The 16,712-nt window shown below is 38.6% G+C and overlaps 2 protein-coding genes across 15 annotated transcripts in view; one reads left to right on the forward strand and one right to left on the reverse strand.

Annotated features, from left to right (window-relative positions):
• The window catches only part of ANGPTL2 (angiopoietin like 2), a 30,365-nt gene extending 17,207 nt beyond the window's left edge, over positions 1 to 13,158 (forward strand). For both annotated transcript variants that reach the window (XM_035113383.1, XM_035113384.2), the window contains 3 exons: positions 8,704 to 8,897; positions 10,278 to 10,548; positions 11,528 to 13,158. In XM_035113383.1, coding sequence (XP_034969274.1) covers positions 8,704 to 8,897; positions 10,278 to 10,548; positions 11,528 to 11,727 — 665 coding nt within the window. In that variant the 3' untranslated portion in view covers positions 11,728 to 13,158. The remainder of the gene's footprint in view (positions 1 to 8,703; positions 8,898 to 10,277; positions 10,549 to 11,527) is intronic.
• RALGPS1 (Ral GEF with PH domain and SH3 binding motif 1) overlaps positions 1 to 16,712 on the reverse strand; it is a 208,806-nt gene that overhangs the window by 107,511 nt on the left and 84,583 nt on the right. The window lies entirely within an intron of this gene.

Consider the following 16,712-nt stretch of genomic DNA (forward strand, 5'->3'; position numbering starts at 1 on the left):
TTATGCTAGCTTGTTTCCCTAAACCATAGTAAATATTGGCACAGTTTCTAATTTGGATGAAGTACATAACTATTGGAAGTTGAAAATGGAAGCAAAAGCTTCCAATCTCATGGCCATGTCAGAGGAAAAGAGGTGGGTGTGTAAGCCCTATCTTGTTCAGACTCATTCTGTAGCGCTAAACTATAGTTTAGCATACTGTTCAAATTCAGTAACTTAGTAGTTGCTTTAAAAAAGGGCTTCTGACAGAGTTTAGTATGATGTGTATTTTCAGATCATAAACTTGGTCTTAGGAAACAGAAATGAGAAATTCAGATAAAAGTTTCCAGAACATAGTCTGATGAGGTCTGAATCTGACAAGTGTCCGGATGGGAAACCACCTGGGAACATCTGTATTTATCCCATCACTGAAGGCAAGATATAAAATCTTACTTGTAAACACATTTTGATAATACTGAAATATCCTTCCAAATTTAGTGAAGCAAATCCATACATAATCATTACTATGAAAAAGTACACAGCACTACATGTTCAACATTTAATTCTAAAGCTGGACCAAATGTGGTTTGTTTGTGTGTGTGTGTGTGTGTGTGTGTGTGTGTGTGTGAGAGAGAGAGAGAGAGAGAGAGAGAGAGAGAGAGAGAGAGAGAGAGAAATATGGCATCATATTTTAAAGATATATACAGAAAGATATTTTGTCAACTTATGACATATGTGGTAAATCATAAATTCAACAGAAGCACTTACAATTCGGGTAAAATTTGATTGATCGTGTCACAGTGAGTTTAAACTTCTTTACAAATCCCAGGAGAAAATAAAACGTGACGGATACAATTTTTCAAGCGCCAGAAAAGAGTGTTCCACAACAAAAACTGGAAAGAAGCTGCACATAAGCCTCAGACAATAGTGCTGGAGAAAAACATTCTCACGAACGTCACTAAGAATAAAGGAGTAGCTTTCGTAGTGCCATACTTTATTAGACTTGATTTTTGGACTGCATAAATTATTTTCTGTGGATAGGATTAAAGTACTGTAATATGTTTTTGTCAAACTACTTGCCAAACAGTCTCATTCTACAACAAAACATTTGAATAGAGCTACAAACAAAGCTGTTACTATATTTAAAAAGGGACCTTAAACTATGTCTAATATGTGCAACTGTGAGGGTGGAATTCAATACACTAATACAATTGTTCCATCAACACAAGCATTTCTGCTTGCTAGATGGCTTGCTAGATCTCTTCCTATGTGCTGTTCTGGGGGTTCTCTCAACTCTCCAGAGCATATTTGGGGGAAGCGAGGGAGGAAAGTCCCCTTGTGCTATCTTATGCAAGCAATACTGGGTTAAGTTGACTCCAATCTTGAGTATGCTCCAATTCTACAGGAACACAGAGAAGTCGCAGAATTCAGTTTCCTGAGATAAACAACTTCCAGTTCCTTTTAAAAAGCAAGCATGTAGTTATTTGCCAGTTCAAGTATGCTTGAAAGTGGGTAGCCTTTTGAAATCAGGCTGAATAAGATTTCCAAGACAGAAGTGGCTGAATAAGATTTCCAAGTCAAGGGCTTCAATACCTTGCAAGATTCCTTGTTCTGCTAGTGCCTTGACTGGCAAAACTGAAAACAGCCATGTAGTAAATAAAGAATTACAAGGTAATGTTAATTACCTTTATAAATACTTCATTTGCATGATTTATTAATGCTGCAAAGTACTGGTTTTCATGGCAAAGAATAGAAATACAGTAGATGTTTTTTAGAGCACCATACTCCAGACAAATTTACTCTAGGTCCTGGAAGAATGCAGCCAATAACTAAAACTACAGCATTCTGAACTACTGATGGTGAATTCACATGGCCCTTCTGCAATCATTTAATGTCAAGATCTAAATAGATTCCATTATTGTGGCCAGGTGTATAACACACTGCATATTTCTTAGCCATGGCATAAATAATACCTAAATTTAAATACTATTTATATAAAAATACATTTCTGTGTTTCTATGGTTGGTAGGAGCTTTCTCCCACTTTTTCTTCTCCATGATCCCAAAAGGTAGCAGTTGAACAGAAACCGTTTCTTATTCAGAAATAGGAGGAATTCGCAGCACCAAACACTAGATCTGTACCTTCAATCCAATGCCACACTTTCATTGGCAGAAAGCATTTTCTGCATATGGAAAGGCCATTTTGAGCTAGTAAAGAATGTTGTGTGAGAAAAACAAGCCTAGAGCCAAATAAATTGTTGCATTTGCACAAGCTCCTCTGGAAAACTTTGTATGAGCTCCTTACAATACATTTTGATGACCTGCTAGCATGCATATGCTTCAGCCTGTGTTTTCTGCTCACCATGTTTCTCATCCTTTGATGCAATCCATAGAATATAATAGTTGCACTGCAAGAGGATGTCTGCTACTGCTTGCACAAGATTTCAAAAATATAGCATTAATAAATTTTTTCCTCCCAATTGTTTGCATCCCTGACAGAAACACATCATTAACCACAATATACCACTTTTAATTCTGAGTCCTATTATATAAAAATGAGACTACAGTTTTTTATAGTTTTTTTGTTTATTGCCCAAGTAATCCTGAGTGAAATATATTTTCTAAAATGTGTGAAATACGTTTTCTAGAATAGTGAAATAAAGTGTGATTTTTGTTGCAAACTTTTTTAAAGACTTTAGTCCAAGGCAAGCTTCAAAATTCTTAACAAAACAAAGATTCTAAATGTTAAGAAAATTGCCTGACCCCCCCCCCCCAAATGTTAGGATAGTGTCCTTGGCTTAGGTTTGGAAACAGTTGGATGCAACCCACCTACCCAGGAAATTTCTAACTGTGTTATGCCTGCAGGAGCTGGAGTTGCACCCCTGCAGAGAGATAAACAATTACCTTATCACCACAGATCTTTCTACTGTTCATACTGCCAGGGGACCAAGAATAATTTGCTCTTCCAACTTACTAACACCTCCTTAGGGACACCTACTTCCCACTCTAAAGAACTTGGATCTGAACGCAGTACCTACAAAACTGTATTTTCCTTTATTCAGTCATGGAAAACGTCCTTGGCTCCAAGGGAGATGCTGGAAACGTATCATAAACTGCAGAGCTCCTAAAGTCCTTCTATAGTATCATTTACCTAACAATTTTGCAAAGCTCTATCTGATTAATTTATCTTCCCCACCATTTTTAAATAAGTTATTTTTTTAAACATCAGCAATGGGAAAGGGGGATAGGAAGAATGAACTGTGATCATAGCATTTCTAAAAAGGAAAATATCTATTGCAAAATGTGCCTGGAAAAAAATTCAAGTGCAACTATGATGTCCACTGCCTGCTTTAATAGATAGTCTGGAAATTTCATCCAATGAATACAAATAATCATTTTTTAAAAAAAAGATGCTGAGCATTGCAGGATGAAACTCAGCAGAAATATATTCTCCTGTAAAAATAAGCTTAAACCCTGCTCTCTCTGGCAGTTCTCTATAGGCATTAGGCACAACTTCCCAGTGCACATACAGTGCATTAAATTGCTGCAAAACAGATGCACTGGTTTTTTTTATTTAAAAAATGCTGTGTGACAAGAAGCACAGCTGGAACAAACTCCTTAACTCAAAATAAAATATGGAGGAAAGGGAAAAAAGAGGTGATATGCCTATAACAGCCAAGGGTTCCAGTATGTTATATAGTATACTGCTTTACATTACTATTTTTAAACTGTGGTGTGCAACCCTCTTGTGTTGAATTTATTTCCCATCTTAGTTTCGTAGCTGAAATTCAAAATATTTTATTTTCATTTACATCTTAGAAATAAAACTAGTGTGGCCCTTTCTTTTATTCAATGCAGACACTATCAAAGGGATGCTACCAATACACTCTGCCTTCTACAAGTTTTGAAGAGCACCACTAGAAAATGACAGTATTCTCCAAGACATGACAGTATTCTGGCAAACTCAGCCAGAATGTGATATTTGTAGCACCCTCTGTAGCACTTCCATCCATTATTTCCATTCATCAAGTAACTTTGCAAGAAAAACTACAGTAACAAGGCCCACTGTTTTTCCTGTACAGCATTACATATTGAGCAATATTGTTCATAGAATATTGCATTAATGTAGCTGTAGACCAGGGGTGTACAGTGGTACCTCTGGTTAAGAACTTAATTTGTTACGGAGCTCCGTTCTTAACCTGAAACTGTTCTTAACCTGAAGCACCACTTTAGCTAATGAGGCCTCGCTGCCGCCATGCCACTGGAGCACAATTTCTATTCTCATCCTGAAGCAAAGTTCTTAACGCGAGGTACTATTTCTGGGTTAGCGGAGTTTGTAACCTGAAGCATTTGTAACCTGAAGCATTTGTAACCTGAAGCATTTGTAACCCGAGGTACCACTGTACAACTCAAAAGAGTTCTGGTGGGGGCCACTATTATATTTTTCATTAAGAAGGCCATGTCACTACATTAATCATAAAAAAGCATTTCTGTTACATATGACAAAATAAACTATTCATGCCTGATGAACCTTTCATTGAAGGCTATCATAGCATTCTGATAAGAAGCGTCCTAAAAAGTACTTTATGCTAAGAACTTCCCCTAAAATGCATTGCCACAAGCGAGTGTTGTGGGGCACACCCTCAGTTTGCATAGAACAATATGCAGGGCATCTACTTGATGTTCAACTGCAATTTAATAAGTTTTCCTCAAGAAAGGATGACTCTACCTAGAGTGTAATGTTTAATTCTATTTGTCCTCTGATGGCTTTCTTTCCCATGTTCTGAGAAAAAAATATGCTATTTGGGTACGGTGTTGCTTTTTGTGACTATTGGCGCCTGTTGTCTTTTTGTTTTAAATTTGATTTAATAAACAAGTAGAGCCATTGTGGGGTAGGGATTCCAAGGCAGTGCAACTGCTAAACATCAAGGTAGAGGGGTAGAATTTTTTTTTTGTTTCCTCACACTGACTCCAATGGGAGAGGAATGGTACTGCCAAAGGGCTGACATGCTTTGGGGCCAATTTTGTGGCCATGTCAGAAGAACAAAAGGCTTCAGACCCTGCAAATCCATGATTGCCTACACTCAGCATGCCCCATGAATGCCACACACACACACACACACACACACACACACACACACACACACGGCACAGCAGCATTTATACTACTTTGTGAAACCTCAAGCATCCTTTGACTGGCAGCAGGAGTGCAATCTATGTCTTGCTTCGCCATTGAAAGCCTGGTAAAATACTGATTCTAATTTCAACAACAAACAAGGGTGAGGGGATCTGTATTTTTCCTGTTCATTTGGACTTTCAGAACACAACATCCATAGGATTTGGGGGTGATAATGGTAGAGATAAATACTTGCTAAAGCCTCAAATTATAAAAATGTAGTAACCCAAAGCTGGTTCAAGTGGCTTTTTAAAAAGAACAAGCAAGGAATCACATGGAAGAGGTAATAAGCTTGTTATCTCCTGTTATGGAGGGTAGGACTCAAACCAATGGCTTCAAGTTACAAGAAAGAAGATTACAACTAAACATCAGGAAAAACTTTCTGACTGTAAAAGCAGTTTGACAGTGGAACAGTCTCCCACAGGAAGTTTAGGTCTCTCCTTCCTTTTAAGCAGAGGCTGGATGGCCATCTATCATGGATGCTTTAGCTGACATTCCTACATAGCAGGGGATTCAACTAGATGACCACTGGGGTACCTTCCAACTCTACAATTATATGATTCTATAAATTTCCACTGGAATGTGGATATAAGCATACATTTTATTAACCACCTATAGAAACAGACATCTATTTTTTGCTGCCAAGAAATGTATCATTGTAATATCTCTGATAAAAGCCTACATAGATCATTCTCTGCATACTGTTGCACATATTTTAACATTTATCCCAAATATGGAGATATGTTTTTTTAAAAAAATAAAATGACTTCTTCATTATTCTGTCCTACAGCTGAGAAGAAAAATACCCCTAGGTGCCTTGAGATACCAGATTCACAGTATTACTTTACCTTTATATTAGTAACACTATAATGTGCCTATGGTAAAGGACCCCCTGGACAGTTAAGTCCAGTCAAAGGCGACTATGGGGTGCAGCATTCATCTCACTTTTCAGGGTGAGGGAATCGGCATTTGTCCAGATAGCTTTCTGGGTCATGACTAAACTGCTACTGGCGCATAGAGGACCATGACAAGTGCCAGAGCGCGCGGAAACACTGCTTACCTTCCTCCCACAGTGGTACCTATTTATCTACTTGTGCTGGTATGCTTTTGAACTGCTAGGTTGGCAGAAGCTGGAACAGAGCAACGGAAGCTCACCCCATCTTGCAGATGCCGACCTTCTGATTGGCAAGCCCAAGAGGCTCAGTGGTTTAGACCAGTGGTCCTCAACCTTGGGCCTCCAGATGTTTTGAGACTACAATTCCCATCATCCCTGACCACTGGTCCTACTAGCTAGGGATCATGGGAGTTGTAGGCCAAAAACATCTGGAGGCCCAAGGTTGAGGACCACTGGTTTAGACCACAGCACCACCCGCATCCCTTAGTGGATACTGCACTCCTGCCACCAAATTGTGGATCATCCTCCTGCCACCAAATTGGCCAATGGCGGCAGGAATTAGTGGGTTTTCCCCTGGATGTGGGACCAATTGTGGCCCTTGGCACCACACCTAGGGCAAATTTAAATTCCTGACCTGCTGGGCCTTTTGGACTATCTCTCACTGTGGGGCCTTGATAGGCAATAGACTACAGCATAGCTTGCATTGCAGCTAAGGTTTGCCATTGTCATATCACAGGTGTGGGTTCTGACTTGCCTTGTGCTGTGGGATTAGTCTGAAAACAGCTTGGGTGCCTGTATCTGCATATAAAACCTGTTGAGATTCTCAGGATGCTAAAAAAAAGTCATCAGATCCTGAGCAAAATGCCCAAGGTTAAATCTAGTTTCTCTTCTGAAAATACAAATGTCTATGACTCTCTTGCAACATAGCTGACACCATTATCAATTCCCATGCCAATGTTATTTCTGGCAAGCAGTTCAGCTGTAAAATCCTTTCACAGCATAGGAAGCCAAAGACAACTTTAACAGTCTCTGTGGAGGTTTCAAGAGCGGGTGTGTGTGTGTGTGTGTGTGTGTGTGTGGAAGACATATGCACTGTTTATCTGTTGGTTGGTGCTATTGCATCTTAATGCCTCAATTACTGCCCTAAGAAAATGAAACAGTAAGCAATTCATAACAATAGGAAGTTTTTATGCTACTCCTTTTAAATAAATATATATTAACTAGATGTAAAAACAAAATGAAAACTATTTTAATAAAATTCCAACTGCCATCTGTTTGGTCTGGTAGACAAGTACCGGTAGTTTATTGCACAGATGTCCCAAAGTAGGAAGCTTGCAACATGCAAAATGGCCTTAAATAGAATAAAAGCTTCCCAGATGAGCACTCAAGAGACATGTTGCATTACAGTGCATTTTGTACCTTTCCTGGCCCTCTTGAAAACAGGAGCTGGAGTTTGAACACAAAAAATAAAATTGTGTCCAAACAATTACAGTACTGCTAATTTCATTCAAGTATCTCAAAGTTCAGAAGATATATTGTGTTGCAAACGAGCAAACACACAAACAGGATGTCAAACAGGCAAACTAGATTAACAACAACAACAACCTCACTTGGGATGGCCAATAAATAGCAGAGCATCTCATTTATCTTCATACTTCTAAACTGGGTTGTCTGTGTTTAGGCATCTTGGTAACCTAAATGGGTTGGGATGGTGAGGGTAGGGAGGTTGAGAAAATATCTCCACAGATAATAGAACCCAAACATTTGCAGAAAAATATTGAAGTTTGAAAAATACCTCCTGCATCCCTATCCAAACTTCAAAAACTGACCCGTCAGGATTGTCGGTGTGCACTTCCCTAATTCTGCCAGGGAATACCTCTCAGCAGGAGAAGTCTCATACAGATTAAAGCTCTATGCACACAGAGGATGTGAAACGATGTTGCTTCAGTCAATTCATAAGAGGACAATCTGTTGAATCCCTTAAAATTTATCCTTCTGGTGGTGAAGATGCTTGCCCATTCCTACATCTCATATTGATACACCTGCTTTCAGTAATAAGAACTTCCCCATCCTCCCATGCAGAATGGATTGTGCTGTTTCACATTTTATAATCAGTCAATTGCTGACTACAGCATTTTAATGAAAAAAATGCTTTAGAGGACCACAGCAACCAAGGCTAATTAAATATATCCAAAGATGACAGATCAAAAGACTAGCATGATTTTACTCAATACCACCATTTGTCATGCATTCTATTCTGTGGTTGCACAGACAGGCATACTTAATAGTCTGAAAATAACATTATAAACTGTCAACATATAAACAAATAAAGGACTCTGAGCAACAGAATGTCATATTGCTCCAATCTGACCCACTAAAGGATACTGCATCTTCTCCTATACCTATGTAATTTAAACTAAATTTCAATGGAACTTTAATTATTTTATGAAGTACAGTTTTCTAGAACAATTGTTTTTCAGTCCAGATTGCCTAGAAATGTGGATGCTCAGTCTGACAAACTAATTACCTCTGTGTATGACTGTGTATGAAACAGCACAAAGAAAAAAAAATTCAATTCTAATCTGGAAGTGAAAATAAATTGAAGTGGAAATATGTGCAACAGTGTTTGTTATGGACTTGTTTCTTTTTTCAACAAGGTCCTTGGAGGGACTGCCTGCAAGCTTTAGAAGATGGTCATGACACCAGTTCCATATATCTTGTGAAACCTGAAAATACAAACCGATTGATGCAGGTCTGGTGTGATCAACGACAAGATCCTGGTGGCTGGACAGTCATTCAGAGACGTTTAGATGGATCTGTCAACTTTTTCAGGAACTGGGAGACTTACAAGGTTAGGACAAACAACTGTGAGTTTTTATTCTAAGAAACATTATTTGAATTCATGTTTCAGTCTTTCCAACAATAATTTACCTGAAGTACCGTAGTTAGGGCACTTGATTACATCCATGACAGAAGAAGGAGTACCTGAACTACTTAAAACATCGCTGTCAAAGGCAGCAAAACACGGACCATTTCTCCCTGGGCCTCTTAATCATATAGTTTGAGCTGGACTTCAACAATATTCTCCTAGGAATTTGGTATCTGGAGTGTTATCAATAAATAATAAGGCTGGGACAACCATCAGAAAGAAAGATTTGGGTTGTTTTTTTTAAGGATTAGAATGTACAAGGAAACAAGAAAGCACACAGTTTGAAGTACTGGCAGTATTTAAGTCAAAAGAGGAGGTCTGCAGATAGGGACTGCAGATGGGTTGATTAAAGTCAAAGTGAATAATGGAGTTGAAATGAAGGTGAAGGAGTCTGGTAGCATAACCTAAAGGCATGCAATCAAGACCATGAAAGATCTGTAGTAGTAAGCTGCTTACTACTTTTTGCATGTGCACTAAGTACTTATGGAAAGGCTAATTTATATGGAAAAGGAAAAAAATAAGAAGTTCCAATCTTACAATTCTATTTCGGTTGGACCACAGGGAGCAGCAAAAAGGTCCTTTGTGCCTGATAATAGCATTCCAGAAAAAGTGCAAGGGCAAGCCATCCATTGCAGAACTTGGTTTGAGGCCCAAGACCCTTGAGGCCTCAAACACATAGTTTAATATAAGGATAAGCTCAGAGGCACAATTCACACCTTATTCTAATGGCTGGTTCCATGAGGCTTTTTCTGATGTCACTCCAGTAGATAATAATCAATGACAGTGTGTGAGTGAGCATCAACTTGGAGCCCTATCTTTGGTGCAAATGACATGGTTCCTTGCCTCCCAAATTTTATCCCCCTTTCTTGGCAAGACAATGTTTGGGAGGAAAAGAACAACAGTATTGGTCCTACACATTGGGTTCCAAGATATACACACCACCAGGCAACCTGGGAATAAGCCATCGGAAATAAGACTCCCATGATATAAAGATGAAGTGTGAAGTGTGCTTAGATTTTCATGGACCAAAAGGGGGAGGAACCTTCCTTGAGTATTTTTTAAACTGACATAGAAAGAAGAAGCAGGGCATGTGTTCAAAGAGGTCGTCACCCATCCACAGGAATCCAGCGAGCCACTTAAGTTTTGAAAATGGCCCACAGTTCAGAGCCAGATGGCGATTTTCAGATTGTCAGCCCAGAAACATCACAATCTCACTGCGGCTAAGTACACTGTATGAGTGTTACAAAAGATCGATGCCAAGTACTAATTCATATTTTCTTTTTTATTTTCTTTCTTCTACAGCAAGGATTTGGTAATATTGATGGAGAGTACTGGTTGGGCTTAGAAAATATTTATTGGCTGACAAATCAAGGCAACTACAAATTGTTAATAACCATGGAAGACTGGTCAGGCCGGAAAGTGTTTGCTGAATATGCCAGTTTCCGACTTGAGCCAGAAAGTGAATACTACAAGTTGCGACTGGGCCGATACAATGGCAATGCTGGAGACTCTTTTACATGGCACAATGGGAAGCAATTCACTACACTGGACAGAGACCATGATGTATACACAGGTACAAAAAGTTAAAAGGAGCTACAAACTCTATGTGAAGGCACATAAAAATTTATATGAAAACATTTTATTTTTATATATTAAATAAATTGGAAAAAAATACATTATTCTGGATGTCAGGAACACACCAAATGTACAACTACAGATATATGTTCTTAACCAAATCCTTGTCTGGAGTTCCCAGGCATTCTGTAAGCAGTCCATCTGACATGCTTCTATATTTCTAGAAGTAGCAAAATAGGCAGGAAAGTGGGTGAGACAAAACAGCCAAAAGGAACTGAGGGTAGAGCAGGCATGGCAGGAGAAGTAACAGCCTGGAGACCTATCCAGATATTATACTGCCTAAGATGCTCAAGCCAGAGATGGGCAGACTTCAGGCTTGCAGGATCTATTTTGTTTTTATTGGAAACCCTGGGGCCCACCAAGCAAACCCTAGTGAGAAAAGACATACACTTAGAATAAAAGAACTGTGAGCCCAGGAATTTGTTCTGCGTCATTGAAACTGGATGGCACTCACTGTCCTTCCACATAAGAATCCCAAAGCTTGGTTGTCCCAAGCTTTCTTCATTTCAGCAGTATAACTGGGATGGGGGAGTCATTTCACTTCTCTATTGTTAAACAACTGGGAGTAAGAAAGCTTTGTCAATTACCCAGAGATCTACCAGCAGATCAAGATCTACCTTCTGTCCACCCCTAATTTAGGCTTCCTAGAAGCTTGCTAAGTGGTTCCAGCAGGGCCGTCTTAAGCGCCCCTGGCACCGTGGTGCGCCGGATCCCTCCAGCGCCCCGCCTCCCCATTTCCCAGCGCGGTGGGCGGGTGGGCGCAGCGCGGCTATCACAGGCGCTACAGCGCGGCGGGCGGGCAGGCACAGCGCGGTTGCCGTGGGCGCAGCTGTGCGGCGGACTGGCCGGCCATCGGTAGCCAATCAGGTTGCAACATACCATTTATTCATAGAGTGATATTCTCATTTCTATTACAGGTAACTGTGCTCATTACCAGAAAGGGGGATGGTGGTACAATGCATGTGCACACTCGAATCTCAATGGTGTTTGGTACAGAGGAGGACACTACCGAAGTCGATACCAAGATGGTGTCTACTGGGCTGAGTTCCGTGGAGGCTCATACTCACTGAAGAAAGTTGTCATGATGATCAGACCTAATCCCAACACATTCCACTGAAAGGAACTTCTCAAGCCTTTTATATAACAGTTGCGTGTGCTATCCAGAACACATCTTTGCACCAGCAAAGAATGTAATATATTGTACATTGACTGCTGTTAATCAGAGGACTTGTATATTGTATTTTCCAAGAATCGTTCCAGAACCAAAATAATAAGATTTTAAGAAAGTCACCACAAAATGATTTTTTTCATTTTTCCTTAAGAGGTTTTTTTAAAGAGTTATCAGGTAAAACAGACTGTAGATAAGCTGAGATGCTAAAAATACTGCCACATCATCTGAATATTTTTGTATGTTTTATATATTCTCAAATACTGGACATATTAAAAACTGTACAGCAAGACTTTTTAAAATAATAAATTCATTTGACACAGGAAGTAATATCCTTTGAAACTATGTAGCCAGTACAGGTATATTAGATTCTTCCTAATTTAAACTTCGTTAGTTATTGAGAGAGCGTAGTCTGCTTTGAGGTGTCCACATTGTGCCCAGCACAAATAGAATCCCGTATTTTTCTTGGATCTCAAAGCACTCTTAGAACTTAACAATGAATCATTTTGTACAGGACAAACAGTCCAGGTTGTTATATTCACTATTAATGTACTAGGCATTATCCATAAATTGACCACACAGGTATATTTCTCATAAACAAAACAGTTTCAGCATTTTTCGGTTAAACATCTGGTCATTTTAGAAGCATCTTAGATGTTACTTGTTCACTGTATACTTTTGTAACCAACATGGATACCTTTGCACCTAAATGATAGCTTATTGGTTTCAAGTTATTTTGTACCATTAGAGTCATTACCTGCTCTGTAGTCATTGCAACAACAAAAAGAACTATCCAATTTTGCAGGCAAATGATGGATATAGATATAGAACCTATTTAAATGCCCTTGGACATGAGATTGTGACCTTTGAGAGAGAATATGTGAAACTTAAAACTGTATTTGCCATATTTCACTATTATTGCCAAGTCTACATATTGAAAAGTGATCATGCAATTATATTTATAAATAAAGTCCATGGCAGAAACCTGAATTCAAGTATTCTGCTGAGGTAAGTTTCCAGAATAGATTATTTTATCACATGTTGCATTATAACATCCTTCCCAAACCTGGTGCCCTCCAAATGTTTTGGACCACAATTCCCATCACTCCTAACCATTGGCCATGATAGCTGGAGCTGAGAGCTCCAGCTCTCAGAACATCTGAAGGGCACCAGCTGAATAAGGCTGCATTATAAGAACAGTGAAAATCATACATTTAAAAACTCTTATTACCTCATTATTTCTTTCCTAACATACAATGTGTGTCAAAAGTTTGGAGTGTGATGTAGCATGTCTTGTATATAAATCAAAGTAGGGATTTTAATATATTATCTGATTATCCTTGTAATGATGCAAATGTGTAATAAAAGCAACAAATGCTACTTTGATGTACTTAGATTTCATTCTTATACTATCATTATTTATTTATGAAACACCTTAGAAACAGGTTGATCAAATGTGGTTTCTTGAAGGATCTGAATATAACAGAGAACAAGAGTTGAATGCCAGATGATCTGACGCTCCCATAATAATAATAATAATAATAATAATAATAATAATAATAATGTGTTTGTGGGAGGAAGGCTATTTGTTTTGCTTTTGTTATGTATTTTGGGTTCTCATTTTGTATTTTTATTATGTGAAGTATCCTATCTTTGGATGAAGGGCAGTATATCAACAACAACAACAACAACAACAACAACAACAACAACAACAACAACAACAACAACTGGGAGTTGCAAAGCGGAAGGGACAAAGGTAAAAAAGAGGGATGGTAATAATAGGTTTAGCACTGGTATCTCTGTGTATTCTGAGGAGTAGCATTTAGAAACAGAAAATGTTACTGATATAGATGAAGATGACCAAGGAGAAATTTGAAAGGGCGAAAAACAAGTGAAGAAACTTAAAGCTAATGAAGAGAATGGCACATGGGAGTCAATTGATCTGAACGAGTAGAAAATATCAGATAGCAGCAGAGAGACTTAAAGAGCAGAAGTAAGAAAGCCATCAAAGAATAAAATTATATATTCACGATGCTGCAAAGAAGCAAACATTTTGGTAGAATCTGTAGAAAGTTAAGAGTGAATACTGGATAGATTAATCAACTAAAATGACAAAACTTGGTAAGATCCGAAACATAAAAAGAAAACAGATAAACCAGAAAGTACTTCAAGATTCTAAAAGGGTACAACAAACAGCAACATCATTCTAATTACAGGAAGGTAGCCCTGTTGGTCTGCTGTAGTCGAAACAAAAATAAAAAAATTCCTTCCAGTAGCACCTTAGAGACCAACTAAGTTTGTCATTGGTATGAGTTTTCGTGTGCATGCACACTTCTGTTTCTGTATCTGTTTTAGTGTATCTGAAGAAGTGTGCATGCACACGAAAGCTCATACCAATGACAAACTTAGTTGGTCTCTAAGGTGCTACTGGAAGCAACATCATTATGACAGAAGAGTGCATGGAATAATGATTGACAACAGAAAAGTGGAACAAAATGTTAGACGGAGTCAAGAGGGAGTGACGGATACGTGTCTGTTGGAAATGTTAGAGAAGATTAGAATGGTTAGAGTTAAAGGAAGAATGAGATGAGAGCAATAAAGCATATGTAAAAGACTGAGAATAGCTGTTAGGTCAGGAAATTAAAAATTCTCTATATAAAAAGAGTACTGTATTTGTTCGGGGTGTTATGCTCCTTAAATGTGTGTTCATGTTTTTAACTGTCTGTATTCTGGTCTGGATGGATTGTACGGATAACATAGTAAGATTATAAAGGGAGAATCCTGCTGCTCTCTTCAAGTCAGTAGGTGGCAAGAGATGGGATTTTAAGCGAAGTCTGGGCTCAATGAAGTAGCTAAGGAACTGACCTGATGACTTCCAAGGGACATGGGCCTTGTAGGCACCCGGGAAGCATTACAACAATCAAGAACAAGATAAAGTTATTAATTAAATTTATATAACTCCCTTCGTCCAAGGTTCACAGGGAAGTTTACACTATAAAGTTATGTTGAAAGTGCTAGAGTTAAGTTTGTGTGTGTCCATCAGGAACTGAGTATAACACAAGGATGAGCAGAAGAAGATGTGAATGTGAGAACAGACATGCCTTGGCATTATTTTGGTAAAAGTACCAAAACAAAACAAGATACCTACAAATACCAGTTCTCTCTAGTGTTCTTCATGCTGATCATGATCTTTTTCATCTCCCCAATATCTGCAGTCCTTGTGGGAATAAGCACACCCAAACAAAAATATGCAAACACACAGGGATTCAGACTCATCTATACCAGTTTTTATCCATACATAGAATATACATTGCAAAACATACTATAGGTATAGGCACAATATATGTGCATAGCAGAGAATTAATTGTATAGTATTATATAATCAGTTTGAACACAGCAGAAGCACTAAAATTCTTCTGAAGATTAAATCCATCGGCACATGTGAAACTATAGTGGTACCTCGGTTTACGACGACGATCCATTCCGGGGAGCTGGTCGCTCCCTGAGTTCGTTGCTCGTCGAAGGCACGCTTCTGCGCGTGCGCGAAGCACCGATAGAGTGCTTCTGCACACACACATGCTGCAATCGCTTCTGCGCATCCGCACGCACGGAACCCGGATGTGAATACTTCTGGGTCCGCAGCGGTCGCTCTCCGAGTTCATTGTAAACGGAGGTGGTCGCAAACCGAGGTTCCACTGTATAGGCAACAAAGCATTCTGGGAACATCACAATTAGAGGCAATACCTTGCAGGGAACATGTATTTAATGAAATATTATACCACTGCATTTTAATGCAGGTGTTGGACAACAAGCTCTAATTGCCCATTAGTTTGGGGCATATTGTCCTTCTGTGGTTTGCATTTTGCTCTCAAGTGCCCCTCCTCCTAACATCTTTGAGTCCCCTGTTTTATGCTTGTTATCTACTACTCAAGGCAAAGAACCATCTGCCCAAGTTGCTGAAAGAACCAGAGCAACTGCTACTGAATCCTGAATTGCAGAAAGACTCTTGAGCCAACAGGCAGCTATCTGAAATCCCCTTTCTCTTTGTCCCCCCTTTTAAACCATATAATCTTGACTTGCCCCTTCCCTTACAGGTGAAACTCGGAAAATTAGAATATCATCGAAAAGTGTATTTATTTCAGTAATGCAACTTAAAAGGTGAAACCAATATATGAGATAGATGCATGACATGCAAAGCAAGATATGTCAAGCCTTGATTTGTTGTAAGTGTAATTATTTGTCGTTAGGTGGGTCAATTATAAAAGGAATGTAATTAATGAAATGTAATAGCGATGTTCATTTTTGTTTATTTTTGTATTATTATAACTATTCATTTTATTACTATGGAATTCCCAAAAGAAAGCATTTGTACAAATTAAAAGAAAAATTAAAAATAATAAGTTGCATTACTGAAATAAATGCACTTTTTGACGATATTCGACGATTTCCGAGTTTCACTTGTATATTAGCCAAAGTCCATTTTTTTCACCTCTGCTCCAAGTGCAACTTCTTTTAATGAGAAAATATTTGGGTTGTAAGAGGTTGTCTTCATTTAATTGATTACAAATGTGTAAGCTGAACCATGACACAAAGAAACATAAACAGCTTAAGAACAGCACAACATGCAATGGAACGAGCAATTAAAAGACAGGGAAACTAATAATTATTGGATATGACAGAGAATAAAGGTTGGAAGGAAAGGTCGCAAAGTTAAAATATACATACACAGGGCTTCTGGCATGAGACAACTCAGGTCAGTGGAATAAAGCAGATCTAGTGTTGAGCCCCTACAATTTTAAAAGACTAAAGGGACAATCACCTATGTGGTGGGTAGATGACCTAGAACTAACAGTAGGTCTTATGATGTGGATGCAGAAAACAAACAACAGAGAATGCTGAAAAGAACTTGAAGTAGCGTATATTCAAAGATGGAT

The sequence above is a fragment of the Zootoca vivipara genome, chromosome Z, assembly GCF_963506605.1.
Source record: "Zootoca vivipara chromosome Z, rZooViv1.1, whole genome shotgun sequence".
NCBI classification, from domain to species: Eukaryota; Metazoa; Chordata; class Lepidosauria; order Squamata; family Lacertidae; genus Zootoca; species Zootoca vivipara.